The sequence below is a fragment of the Trematomus bernacchii genome, unplaced genomic scaffold (assembly GCF_902827165.1).
Source record: "Trematomus bernacchii unplaced genomic scaffold, fTreBer1.1, whole genome shotgun sequence".
Lineage (NCBI taxonomy): Eukaryota > Metazoa > Chordata > Actinopteri > Perciformes > Nototheniidae > Trematomus > Trematomus bernacchii.
In genome coordinates, this window is record NW_022987727.1 from 7245985 (window position 1) to 7259060 (window position 13076).

Here is a 13076-nt window from a genome sequence, read left to right on the forward strand (position 1 = left end):
TCAGATGCCATCGTTGATTGGCTGCCCCGGCATTCCTACGTCAGACCAAAACAGTGCCTCAAAGGTAGTACTTCCGGTGTCACGAGCTTTCCTCTGCCATGTGGATGGTGGGAAAACAATCTTGAAGCTGCTCTTATAAAAACGTGTTTGAGAAGTAGAACAAAGCTGACCAGAAGAGCGGGAGGTCCTTTAGGAGGAGGAATGTCTCCGGTCAGGTGTAAAAAGAGAAACATTTGAAAGTAGGTAAAGTAGTCTGAGTCGTTAACTAGCTAAAAGTGGCCATGGCTCTGTACGTGAAAGCCGCAGAGATCCTGGACAAAGCTGAGAGGAAGCAGGGCGCTTTGAAAACTCTGGTCTACGACAGCAAATTTGAGAACATCAAACCATTGTTCGCTCTGGTTTTGGAGACCCAGAAGTTTTCCTCCGTCCTGGAGGAAATCATCGTGTCCTCCAAGCTGCTCAAGCAGACCAAGATGCGCATGAACCTGGCCAAGGTGCTGGTGTTCGACCTGCTGATAGGCCAGGGGCTGAAGTGCGGAGGAGCCTGGAAGACCATGATGATAAAGCACCGCGCCCGGCTGCAGTCGGTGCTGGCCCGTATGAAGGTGAAGCAGAAGGTCAGCAAGAATGAGGACCTGCTCCCGGCCAGCGTCAAGCAGGTGCTCGCGGAAAATCTGCCCAGGTATGTGCGTGTGAATACCGTGAAGACCACCGTGGAGGATGCTGTGGACTATCTGAAGAGGGATGGCTTCTCCTACCTGGGACAGGCGTCCAGGCTGGAGGACTTGACCCTGAAGGAGAAATACTTTGTGATGGACATGCATCTGCCAGAGCTGCTGGTCTTCCCTCCTAACACTGACTTCCACGACCACTTCCTGTATAAGGCCGGCCACATCATTCTGCAGGACAAAGCCAGCTGCCTCCCTGCTTACCTCCTCAACCCCCCAGCTGGTGCACATATCATCGATGCTTGTGCCGCCCCGGGCAACAAAACCAGCCACCTGGCAGCCATCATGAAGAACAAGGGCAAGCTGTTTGCCTTTGACTTGGATGCCAAGCGTCTGTCCACCATGGCCACTCTCCTGCTCAGATCCGGGGTCACCTGTCATCAGCTGGCCAACCAGGACTTCCTGAAGGTGGACCCTGACAGCCCACAGTTTAAAGATGTTGAATACGTCCTGCTGGATCCTTCCTGCAGCGGATCAGGTAGAGTATCAGTTATTCCTGTGTTTTTTCCCCCACTTTTTCGCCACCTTAACATGTGTACCTCCAAATCCTTTACATCCCCAATTAAGGAAGGTGACCTTAGTTGTATAGTCTTATGATTTATACATCATACAATCATATATGACCACAATCTCCCTTGAGCAACACAGCATTTAATATAAACCGTTTTGGTGTTCATCATATCCCCTGAGTCACCACTGCATCCATCCTGTAACATCATCATGTCAGCTGACTGGAGATTATTTGCTACCACATATTCATATCCAATAATGCAACGAGAGTTTTTCAGGGAAATTTAGGATAAAATCATCAGGTACTCCAGGGATTTGGCCCGTATCGGAACGACACATCATCCCTATAGCTACACGCAGTTTGGTTGACTAAATCTTCCCAGCCAAGCTCATTGGGTCAGAGTCAGATTCCTTATGTTTATTTGTTTCATATTTTACCAGTATATTCCCTCTTGTCTGAGTTTCTAGCACTATCTATGGAATTACAGTTTTTTGATATTATGGTGGCGTGTTACTTACCGGTTTCATTTAAATAACAGTTTGAGTCCCGAAGAGGTCAAAATATCCATTATTATACAAGAAAACATATTTAAAAATATTTGTTATAGTTTTATTAAAGGTCCAAATATCAAGCAGAACTTTTTACTTTATTTCTGTAGCTTTCCATTAACCACCCAATGACTACTATACAAAAGCACTTGACTGTATTTGAGTAGAAACACTGGCTACACCTTGACCAGTTGCGACTGTAAAATTATTCGTACGCATTGTTCGGGATTATTATATTGTTGTTGTAATTCAAATTAAAGTCAAGGAGCATATATGCAAAAATAAATCCTTTCTGAATATCCCCATTTTAATGTCTCTGACAACCTGAATAAAATAAAAGATTTGTACACATTTTAATAATCAGCAACCTCTACATGCAATAGTAGGATTTCAATATAATTTCTAAAACCTATGTGTCCTCCAGGCATGGTGTGTCTCCGGGACGATGCGTCCTCTGCTGACCAGCAGAAGGTTAAGGCTCGTCTGGCCGCCCTGGCCTGCTTCCAGCTGCGCTGTCTCAACCACGGCCTGAAGTTCCCTCGCCTGAAGCGCCTGGTGTACTCCACCTGCTCCATCCACAGCCAGGAGAACGAGGGAGTCGTAGCGGCCTGTCTGCAGGAGAACCCCGGCTTCAGGTAGCAATAGTACATTTTCACTAACTAATAACAAACTCAGCGATGTTTGTGTACCTGCAAATATTTGATCATAGGCTTTCCCTATTAGTCCTTTATATTTGCTGTTTGGGACACGTCTTTTGTGGCTCCTCCTTGATTTAACTTTTAGTTTTAACTCTGATAAGGTGCCATTTTACAGTGTCTGACTCCAGAAAATCCTTTATTTGTTGTGTTTTATCCTTCAGGTTGGTTAATCTGCTGTCTCAGTGGCCTGAACGAGGCCTGGAGCCGCTCACTCAGTGTCTCCGAGCCAACCCTGCAAAAACCCGCACCCACGGCTTCTTCGTGGCTCTGCTGGAGAAACACAGCGGGGCTGGGAGAAAGAAGCAGGAGCCAGCAGTTCAGATAAGGTGAATACTGGGGTGTCATGTAAAGTTAAATATATATTGAGGTTTCAACTCTTATTGTCGTAGTTTTGAAAACGGGGTTTACATGCAAATGTTTCACGTGTAAAATATAATGCAGTTTTGATGTCTTTATTTTGATGAATGGAAATGAGCCAGACTACATTTTGGGCATTCATTCCACTCTAATTGAATACATGTAGCTATTTCCTTTTGGTTTACAATTGTATCTCCTGTCTCAATCAGCGAGGCTGTGAATGAAGCAGAGAAGCAGGAGCCAGCGGTTCAGATAAGGTAAATACTATGGGGTCAAGTTATTGTCTTGGTTTCTAAAATACTGTAATTGGGTCATGCTTGCTCAGAATAAGTAATTCGGCAGTGGCACTTCGCTCTGGCCCTCTCCAGATGCATGTATTCTTTTATTACATAATTGATTTCTGAAATTAGAGGTTGACTTTAGTTGTCTGCTCTGTCACAGCGCTCAGGAGGCGACACCACCCATCCCCTCCACCCGTCGGAAGAGGCCTGCAGCTTCTGACGCTTCAGAGACGGAGGACAAACAGACTCCTGCAGCAGATCAGGCTGACGGTACACCCAGCAAGAAGAAGAAGAGAAAGAGGAAGAGGAAGAAGAAGAAGAAGAAGAAAGTGGAAACAGTGGAAACAGTGGACACGGTGGAAACAGTGGACACGGTGGAAACAGTGGACACGGTGGAAACAGTGGACACGGTGGAAACAGTGGACACGGTGGACACAGTGGACACGGTGGACACAATGGAAACTGTGGAAATGGTGGAAACGGTGGAAATGGTGGAAACGGTGAAAACGGTGAAAACGGTGGAAACTGTGAAAACGGTGGAAACTGTGGAAACAGTGAAAACAGTGGAGTGATAGAAGAAACAAGATGGGACTGCTACAGCATGTAATGTGGAGGAAATGCTCTATTAAGAAGGGCTCTGTTGATGTGTGGAATGTAACAGAAAAGTAAAGATTATTTTTTACTGTTTCACGTCTCTGTGTTTTATTTAAGATTGATAGAACTTTTCTTCAACATGTTCAGGTGTTTTGTGTTTTCCACAGAGAAATGTACGTTTCTATCCAGTAGGGGGCAGTAAGCCAACAGCCTATTAGCTGAAGAAGTTCAATATCCGTCTAAACAGAGTCACCTATTGGTTGAATCACTCGAGGCTTTTTATAACACTTACGCAAAAATGTTTTGTAACTGTTTCGCGTGTTGTTGAGAACTGAAGAGCTGTTTCGGATACGTCTTGTAGGAAACCTAAAGTAAGTAATTTGTATGAATGTAGCTAATTTAAATGTTTCCATCCTGTAGTATTAAACGGCTTAATGCGTTAAGTTGACTGACAACTCTCATGAAGGAAAAACGTGATGCCTTGCACCGTGGAAGACAGCTGATTTGTGTTCATACTGCAGGCCGCCCCTAGTAGCTCTTCCCCGGCACAAACCGCAGGATGTCCCCGGTGCCCAAAGTGAGACTGTCCGGGGGTCTGGAGATCTGCCGGGTGCTGAACGGGATGTGGCAGGTGTCCGGGGCTCACGGAGCCGTGAATAATCCCAAAGCAGGTAAACACTAATATGGTGGAAATATTGCAGAAAAAATAAAAGCTATAGGCCTACGTGTTTTGTGGAATTCTTGTGGAAAGGGTCACTGGGTTGGAATTGAAAAAAAACCCACCTTATACATTTGTGTAGATGTAGCCTACGTTAACATCAGTCGTGGAGATTTTAATTGACTAATATTGTATCTTATGTTCTCTCTTGTCTCTCCAGTGGAGGCCATGCAGGCCTACGTAGATGCTGGTCTGACCACATTTGACATGGCAGACATTTATGGGCCTGCAGAGGATATATTTGGACAGTTTAACAACCAGGTACAAACACACACACACCACACCACCACACACAGAGTTCCAGATAGTGTATACATGAACTGCATACAGTATATTACACACATTGGGCTGAATTAGGGATGGATTCAGCAGGACTGATTCTCCCTATTTCCTTTTCATCCTTTAATAGTCTCTTGCCATAATAAATAGATCTCAGTTTATGGATTACGTTTGTTTTTTTTGTCCGACATATTTGATGGTATATTGCTACTCTTAATTTAACCAAGTAAGATACACACTTCCCATTTAAGTCTTGACCATGGTTGATTTTTTTTTTTAACCTCAAAATGTTTTCCAATTTATTATTATTTTAATCAAAGTGTTTAATGACCTTCAAGCTTCTGTTTAAATTCAATATGACTAACTAATATACTACCTAATATAATTAGGGGAAACCTTGCTGGTTTACATTTTTAACAATACATTTTGGCTTTGATTTTAGAGAATGATTTCAAACAGCAAAACAAGAGACACTTTTACAAAGTAATTTATCTTTTTACCCATCACCTTGAAACCCAGGTATGGTTAACAGCTATGGTCAACGTACCCATTCAATTACACCAGTGGTCCTATTGGAAATGTACCTTAAAAACGTTCAGTAACTGTTAGGTCATGAATTCAAAATCATTAAAAATGAAACAGTGATGCAGAATGACTCAAATGCAACAATTAATTTAATTGTTCAACAGTAATAGAAATTAAATGGAAAACTGAGGAACATTCTCAGTCTGCGTCTTCAGGCAGGCAGCAGCATCAGACTGTTTCTGAACCAAGAAGGGCTGGACTCGTCTCTTCCTTTTGACCTCACGCTTCCTGATTGTCCGTTCATCCTGCGCTGCACTTATGACAACAGGTCCATCATGGGGGGTTGGAAGAGCCAGAGTCACAGCAGGGCCTTGTTCTCTGTCTTCCTCCAGACCAAGCTCCTCATTCACATCTTCAGCCAGGGTGTGAATGGTCTGTGCACCATCCACTACATCTGCTAGATGGGTGCAGTTGGTTTTGTTGCTTGAATTTTCAACCACATGTGTGTTGCTCTGAGGCTCAAACAGCGCACACATCTCACTCACTGCAGCATCTGCAATGGTGTTCAGTATTTGTGCTGCAAATGAGTTAAGCTCCCTCCTCCGGATGTCTTGAGCCGGGTACATCTGTCTAACCTTTTCCTGGATAGACAGGACCATGGCATCTCTGATGGAGCAAGAGAAGGTGACCTGATGGTGCACATTGGACAAAGCAGTGGAGAGTTTGTCCAAAACACACTTAGTAACCCCAACAGCCATTTGATTGAGCTTCTGTGAGGGCATGTTGAGAAAGGTGCTTCGAGGAGGTGACCAGAAGCCTTGTAGGACTTTTGGTACCACCTGCAACACCACATCTCGTGGGCCGAGCAGTTTGGAGCTGGGGGCAGACTGCAGTCGCTCTGTCAGTCTCCTGCCGTACTCCTGAGCCAAGTTCATCAGCTTTGGGTGACGAAAACCAGCAGGGATGTCACCTGGGGACATGAGCAGCCTTCTGGCTTCAAACACGATGTCTCGCATTTTCATGCTGTTGATCACCTCCCACAACAGATTGAGAAGAGGCTTTGCAACATCTTCATCACGGTCCTCTAGTTCAAAGTCCCAGAGCTGCACTCTCAGTGAACTTTTGCTTTCTTCTCGCAGCAGGTCTGTCATGTCATCGACAGTCACCTCAGATGGGATTATGTCTTTCTGCTGAAGCCGCAAAAGTTCAATCACCAGTGCGATCTTGGTCTTGTAAGAGCTGATATGCCAGCAGATCTGCAGAGCCCGCTCATATATGGGGGTGTCGAACAACACCCTGATGGGTCTGTAGATGCCTTTGCTTCCTTCAAGGAAATCCATGGACATGTTGTCGCTGGATTTCTGAATACTCTCGCTGACTGTTGAACCATCCTGAATGGAAGCAGGGGTAACAGAGCGTGGAGTCGTTAGAGCCATAGGAGAGTTGCCTCTGCTTTCTTCAATGGACTCCATTGATATTGTGTTTCTGGACATCAGAAAACTCTCGCTGACTGTTGAACCATCCTGGGTAGAAGCAGGGGTAACAGAGCGTGGAGTTGCTGAAGCTATAGGAGAGTTGCCTCTGCTTTCTTCAATGGTCTCCATTGATATGCTGTTGCTGTATATCAGAGTACAGAACAGACTTAAAAACACTTACAATTTTCCAACGATAGACTAGAGAGTAGTCAAGCACAGTTGATCAGTTGATCGCACAGAAAGAAGTGAACAGTGTGTGTTCAGGTGGCTGAATGTGGCTGGAAGGAAGGAGGATTCCGACTCCTTGTCTTGGAAATTCTGTTCCGTAACCCTTGGTTTTGGAACTCTTTTCTTGTGGAACTATTGTCTTTGTTTGTTTTTTTATTTCCACACTACACTGTGAAAATGTATACACAACTTCAAAAACACGCACACAAAATACATGCAAAAGCGCAGAGGAGACATAACAAGAGAGGCTAAAGAAAACAGAGTGCAGTGAGCTATGAACTAACTAAACTAACTAAACACACACATACAAGGTAGAAGTGGATAGACACACACACACACACACACACACACACACACACACACACACACACCCACCCCCACACGGTCCCAGTGTGGCTCCGATCAGTTTTTCGCGCCTGATGTGCTGTGACAGTCTAATGGTATCGACCATGGTCTCAGCCATTCACCTGGAATAATGTGCAGAGAGATGGAGAACTCTTCTCTCCTACAACAAGCTTTTCTCTTCTTCTCACATTTAACCTCATTACACACAAGCTTTCCAGGCTCCTTGTACCTTTTAACCTTTTAAAATGAACTCATCAAGGAAAATGTCTTGCATACTGAATCCTTTAAAATGTGTTGGCAGCATGAAACAGGAGGAAAAAAAATGCTAATTTGTAAAATATTTAAAAGGGCAATTCTCGATTTTAATAAATTCAAGCTAGTTATATTTGTATGACTTCCTTTCTGATCTATAGAGGTGCAAATCTGGAAACAGCACCCCAGGTCTGCAGAGTCTGACCAAATACGTGCCTCGACCGGGACCAATGGACCGCAAGGTGAGTGGCTGAAAAATGTGTGGGCGAGAGGGACACCCCCACTCAGTCTGCCTGTTTTACAGTGAGAATACTTTTATCCACTAGAGAGCAGTGTGTGTCTTTTTAAAAGAACTAGGACATCACCTCTGCCGGCCCACTTAACAAATGTAAAGCTGCACGGAAAATTCTCAGTAAATGTGTTGGTGTTCAGTCGGCCTTAAATAATTAACCCTATATCCTTTGTTTGAGGAGGCCTTACTATGGAAACAACTAACATGATCACAAGTTATCCAGGTTAACCCTGTGGTTTATTGCTATTTATACCAATAGGATGCTCCTAAATCATCAGTTAACAAATATAAGCAATCCAAAATCATGTTTTTGTAATTACAGCGATTTAGGTTGTCAGATTCAGAGCTATGCACATGGTATTAGAGCTATACTGATGTAGTCGCCAACATTGAAATAGTGCAGGTATATTGATATCATTGTATATGTTGGCCAATAGGAAACAGCACATTTCAGTACAGAAATACCAAGCATACATGGCATTGTCTGGGATCATATGTTTTTGTTGATGTATACAGACAGATTTTAAATGTTTTAGGATGAATTCAACTTACTATCAAATTACTGTTGACAGTGTAACAGGATCTGAGGTGTGTTACTCTGTGTATGCAGGTGGTGCTGAAGGCGCTGCAGCGCTCCATGGCCCGTATGCACGTGGACAATCTGGATTGTGTTCAGTTCCACTGGTGGGACTATAGAGACAAAAGATACCTGGACGCACTGGGACACCTGTCCGACCTGCAGCAGGAGGGACTTATACGTACGTTCACTGAGTTACACAAAACCTATTGTAGGCATTGTACAGATAAATGGAAAAAATCTAATTACACAAATGCTAAACTTGCAGACCAATGTATTAGCAGACTGATTTCCTAGATCAGATATCAGAATATTTTTGGAGGAAGAGTTCATACTTGACCTGGAAAAGGCAGTTTGAAAATAAATAAGCTTAACTTAGGGTCCATTTACAAACCTTCTTAGTTTTCAACCACAGTTTTTCAACTGCAGCAGAGGTGTGGTTAAAGGTTTCAGAGATGATAACTCAGTGGACCATGTGTTACAAGCTCAAAAATAATTGTCTGCCTTTTTTTTCTATTTAGATTTACTGCTAAGAAAATAATAAAAGTAATATGTTGTTGTTAATGTTACAGCAACAAAAAGTTTCTTTGATTATTTTTGAAACGAATGATGATGCATATATCGTTATTGGATCATTTTAACATATGGATAACAAAATGAGCAGCATACTGATAATGAGAAGATCTGGTAGTACATTCTGGGTGTTTCTCAATCGCGAGTAAAGCTGCTTCAGAGCCACTATTTCAAGCATACTACGTCATCGAGTGCCGCCAAAGTACTGTTCCAATGTCCAGCATACTTGGAAATCTACCGAGCCCGGCGTACTTCGTTGGGAGAAATGTCGAGGCTGCACATGTGTAGACTCCGCGGTCTTAAAATCCCCACAATGCTTTGCGCACGGACCAATTTCCCCAAATCTGTGGCGGAAGATGTAAGGCGGGGCCTCTCATATGACGCACACCTGCACACTTGCTAGCCTGTTCCACTCTTTGTTTTCCGAATGCCAGGAAGTATTCTTGCCTCGCTTCTGAAGCAAGATGCTCGGCAGACATGTGCTACCAAGCAAGCATACTCGCGATTGAGAAACACCCTATGTGTGTCATCTTTATATTTATTCTCAGACTTGTTGTACTCTCAACCGGTTTGTTCCTTTTTCCTCAGGAGAGCTTAGCCTCACTAACTTTGACACACAGAGGCTGGAGGAGATCACCAGCAGAGGCATCCGCATCTCAAGCAACCAGGTGACACTTCCAGCTGCATGCTGGCACGCTTCTCCATCAGTCTCTCTTCCTCAGTTATAAACCGTGTGTTTAATGTGTCCGCCCTGCAGGTTCAGTACTCTTTGATAGACCAGCGCCCTGCAGCCAGGATGGAGCAGTTCTGTGTGGCAAACAACATTCAGCTCCTCACTTATGGCACACTGGGTGAGATACGACACATTACATTTTAAATACACTCCTTACATATTAATGTTTTTATTATTTGAATGTACTCGGATATATGAAAGTAACATTTTGCATCATGGTGTAAAGCTGTAAAATGGTAGGTTTCTAAAATGGTCGATATGACGACACATCCTCTCTCCACTTCCTTCCCCCTCTTTTCCTCCTCCTGACCTCACTGGTCTCCTGCATTTCTTCTTTTTTTCTATCCAACATCTCTTGTTTCACCCACTTCTCCCTTCTCCATCTCATATATTCTCCTCCTCCATTTCTCTATTCCTGCTGTTTCCTTCCATTTTCACTCCATCCTATTCCTCATTCCTGACTCCTTGTAACCCCTTCTTCTCTCTTCCATCCCTCTCTCTTCCATCCCTCTTTCCTCCATCCCTCTCTCCTCCCTCCTTCTCTCCTCCATCCCTCTCTCTTCCATCCCTCTTTCCTCCATCCCTCTCTCCTCCCTCCTTCTCTCCTCCATCCCTCTCTCCTCCATCCCTCTCTCCTCCATCCCTCTCTCCTTCATCCCTCTCTCCTTCATCTCTGTCCTCTTGTAGCTGGCGGTTTACTCTCAGAGCGTTATCTGGGGAAGACGGAGCCCAACTCCAAGGCGGAGCTCTACACCGCCTCCCTCTCTAAGTACAAGAAGATGATCGACTCTTGGGGGGGGCTGGAGCCTTTTCCAGGACCTCCTCGTTGCCTTGGAGACCGTTGCCAGGACACACGACTGCTCGGTGGCCAGTGTAGCAACGCGTTACGTGCTGGACCGCCCTGCGGTGGGCGGGGTCATCGTGGGCTGCCGGCTGGGCATCTCTGGGGCAGGGCAGCACCTCAGCGACACTCTGCGGAGCTGCAGCCCCGCCCTGACGCTGACGGAGGGAGATCTCGCCGCCATCGAGACAGTGACACGACGCTCCAGGGACCTCATGGCACTCCTCGGGGACTGCGGGGATGAGTACAGGAGCTAAAGGGGGGGAAGGGGGGAGTGACTAACTGGGAGTGACAGATGGGGTGAGGAGGAGGAGTAAAGTAAGGGATAGGAGAAACATCTCACATATCTACCCATAGTAGAAAGGACTAAATGCATCTCCATTATACATAACCAAAGTATTTTCACTAAACAGGGACTTCCGTTTTCTTTTATATAACTTCTGAAGATTATGTATTAACATTTGTTCTAATGAATATTGGATGCTGATAACCAGATTAAACACTTTTCTCCCTCAGCATGTGCTTACACTGCTTTCTTAATGTGGGAGAGAAGATATTTTTCAGGCTTTAATTGAGTTACAATGAGACGCACAAACACTCAGTGATAAGTAATCACATGAAAGTGTCTAGTAAGTATTTTAGCTCTAGAATTTAAGAAAATGTTCAGTGCCTAAACTATTATTTTAAGCTTTGATGCTGTGATTTTAAATATATATGGTTTATACATAATGAGATATTTCATTTATGAAATTCTGAGCTTTTGAGTTGAATGTAATGTTGTCAAAATGCAAATCAGCTTGAATAAGTGCTTTGGGTTTAATAAAATGTTTTCCATCATGTTTGCAGTTTTCTTAGCTTTTTATTTACATTTGCCTAAATCTCAAAAACCTTTTTGTGGCTTAGCTCCTGTGTTATCTAGCAAGAAACCCCACTGCAGTCAGCATGTCGTTGTGTCCCTGGGCAAGACACTTCACCCCAAATTGCTCCTGTTGGGATTGTCCACAGTATTGAGTATGTAAGTCGCTTTGGATAAAAGCGTCTAACAAGTGACATGTAATGTAATGTAAAAGAAAGAGAGAAAGACAACTGTTATCTTGGATTTAGGATTATCATGACCAATGGGCACATTTCGAGGTGTCTTATTTTTTAAAGAATTCAATTCAATAACTTTTTTCTAAATATATGTACTGACCTTTAAATGGCTTAGTGAGACAGACTTCTGTACATTGTAATTCCTTTGTGTCTGAGGTCGACGGTTTGTGTATGTGTTCAGGGAGGAGGGGGAGGGGGGGGTCTCAGTAGACGAAGGATTTGGTTTACCCTGAAGCACTGTATGGCCTGCGTTTTGAGTGTGCGTGTATTAACTATTATAGTATAGTGAGTGTATGAGTGTATGTATGGGATATATATATACACACACATATCACATATGTCATTTTCATATGTTGGATATTTTGGACATGCTAGAATAGTTCATTTTTCTTATGTTTTTCAACTTATGTTATGTACTATATATTTTTTTGTGACAAATACATTTTTTTACTATACTATGTGTTTTTTTTCTGGTATTAACAAAATAGTGTTGTATGTCAAGAAAATATATGAAAAAAACAAGTTAGTATAGTATGTCGAAAATATAATTAAAAACATGGTATACTATGTCGGAAATGTAAGCATAGTATAGTAAAACATTTTTATTATATTTTAATAAAAATATATTAGAAAAAAGTCATAGTACGGTATTAAAAAAAACGTCAGATAAAACAACATAGTATAGTACGACGAAAAGAACACGATCTTTAACAGTATGTCATAAAAGAAGTCAGTATCAAAGTTTCAGAGGAAACGACATAGTATGGTATGTCATTAATAAAAGTCATAGTATAGTATTTTGAAAAGTAAAGTATGTCATAAAAGTTGTAAAAAAGTAATTGGACTGTCTTTCAGTTTCATGTCATTATTTTTCATAAAAATTAATGTAATTAAAAAGTATTTGAATAGTATATTATGTTAAGTCATATTGTAAAAATATGTACTGGAAGAATGATTTAATGTATCCTTTGTTAGCGTGTACACTATATACATTTGAAAGGTGCTGAAGTAGCAACAATTCAGTTTGACAGGAGGTGTGTGAGCGACACCACATGTCTTCATATACACTACAATGTGCGTGTGGGGGTTAGTAAGCATTAGTAGAGAAGGATCCATACAACAGATTGACAGATATACAGACAGATGCTCAGATGGCCGTCAGGACAGAAACGCCCAGCCTGTCTCCATTCCCAGGATCTGTGTGCGAACTGTGTGAACACACACAAATACACACATACTGCACATCCACAATCTGTCAGCCCATTTTACTTTTCTCCATCACACACACTCACAGCTGTCAGACAAGCTCCTGCTGCGCTATAGGAGGGGGGCCAAAGGTTGTCCCAAATATCACATCCAATCCTTTGTGCTCTTTCTGACCGGCTGGAGTTCAGTCATTACCGTGAACAAAGAACCGTGCAGAAAACAT

At 43.0% G+C, this 13076-nt stretch overlaps 2 protein-coding genes across 3 annotated transcripts; both read left to right on the forward strand.

Moving 5' to 3' along the window:
* The first annotated feature begins 78 nt into the window (after positions 1–78).
* On the forward strand, positions 79–3810 carry nsun5 (NOP2/Sun RNA methyltransferase 5). Its single transcript, XM_034145402.1, has 5 exons — positions 79–1206; positions 2212–2422; positions 2647–2811; positions 3052–3099; positions 3284–3810. The coding sequence occupies exons 1-5, from the start codon at positions 282–284 to the stop codon at positions 3693–3695; spliced, it is 1761 nt and encodes a 586-aa protein (XP_034001293.1). The 5' UTR covers positions 79–281; the 3' UTR covers positions 3696–3810.
* A 164-nt stretch (positions 3811–3974) lies between these two features.
* On the forward strand, positions 3975–11394 carry LOC117493971 (uncharacterized oxidoreductase YccK-like). 2 transcript variants are annotated; one of them, XM_034144566.1, is made up of 8 exons: positions 3975–4088; positions 4184–4388; positions 4596–4696; positions 7701–7781; positions 8442–8589; positions 9570–9649; positions 9739–9832; positions 10402–11394. In XM_034144566.1, the coding sequence occupies exons 2-8, from the start codon at positions 4277–4279 to the stop codon at positions 10797–10799; spliced, it is 1014 nt and encodes a 337-aa protein (XP_034000457.1). In that variant the 5' UTR covers positions 3975–4088; positions 4184–4276; the 3' UTR covers positions 10800–11394. The 2 variants fall into 2 exon arrangements, with proteins under 2 accessions (XP_034000457.1, XP_034000456.1); XM_034144565.1 differs by having other exon boundaries at positions 3976–4088; positions 4239–4388.
* The last annotated feature ends 1682 nt before the right edge of the window (positions 11395–13076 follow it).

What these genes read in the sequence shown, in the direction of transcription:
- nsun5 (XM_034145402.1), top strand. Translation starts at nt 282, where the DNA reads ATGGCTCTGTACGTGAAAGCCGCAGAGATCCTGGACAAAGCTGAGAGG. An exon ending in CAGGAGAACCCCGGCTTCAG is followed by an intron (nt 2,423 to 2,646) that starts GTAGCAATAGTA and finishes TTTATCCTTCAG; the next exon opens with GTTGGTTAATCTGCTGTCTC. An exon ending in GAGCCAGCGGTTCAGATAAG is followed by an intron (nt 3,100 to 3,283) that starts GTAAATACTATG and finishes GCTCTGTCACAG; the next exon opens with CGCTCAGGAGGCGACACCAC.
- LOC117493971 (XM_034144566.1), top strand. Translation starts at nt 4,277, where the DNA reads ATGTCCCCGGTGCCCAAAGTGAGACTGTCCGGGGGTCTGGAGATCTGC. An exon ending in TTGGACAGTTTAACAACCAG is followed by an intron (nt 4,697 to 7,700) that starts GTACAAACACAC and finishes TCTGATCTATAG; the next exon opens with AGGTGCAAATCTGGAAACAG. An exon ending in TCCGCATCTCAAGCAACCAG is followed by an intron (nt 9,650 to 9,738) that starts GTGACACTTCCA and finishes TCCGCCCTGCAG; the next exon opens with GTTCAGTACTCTTTGATAGA.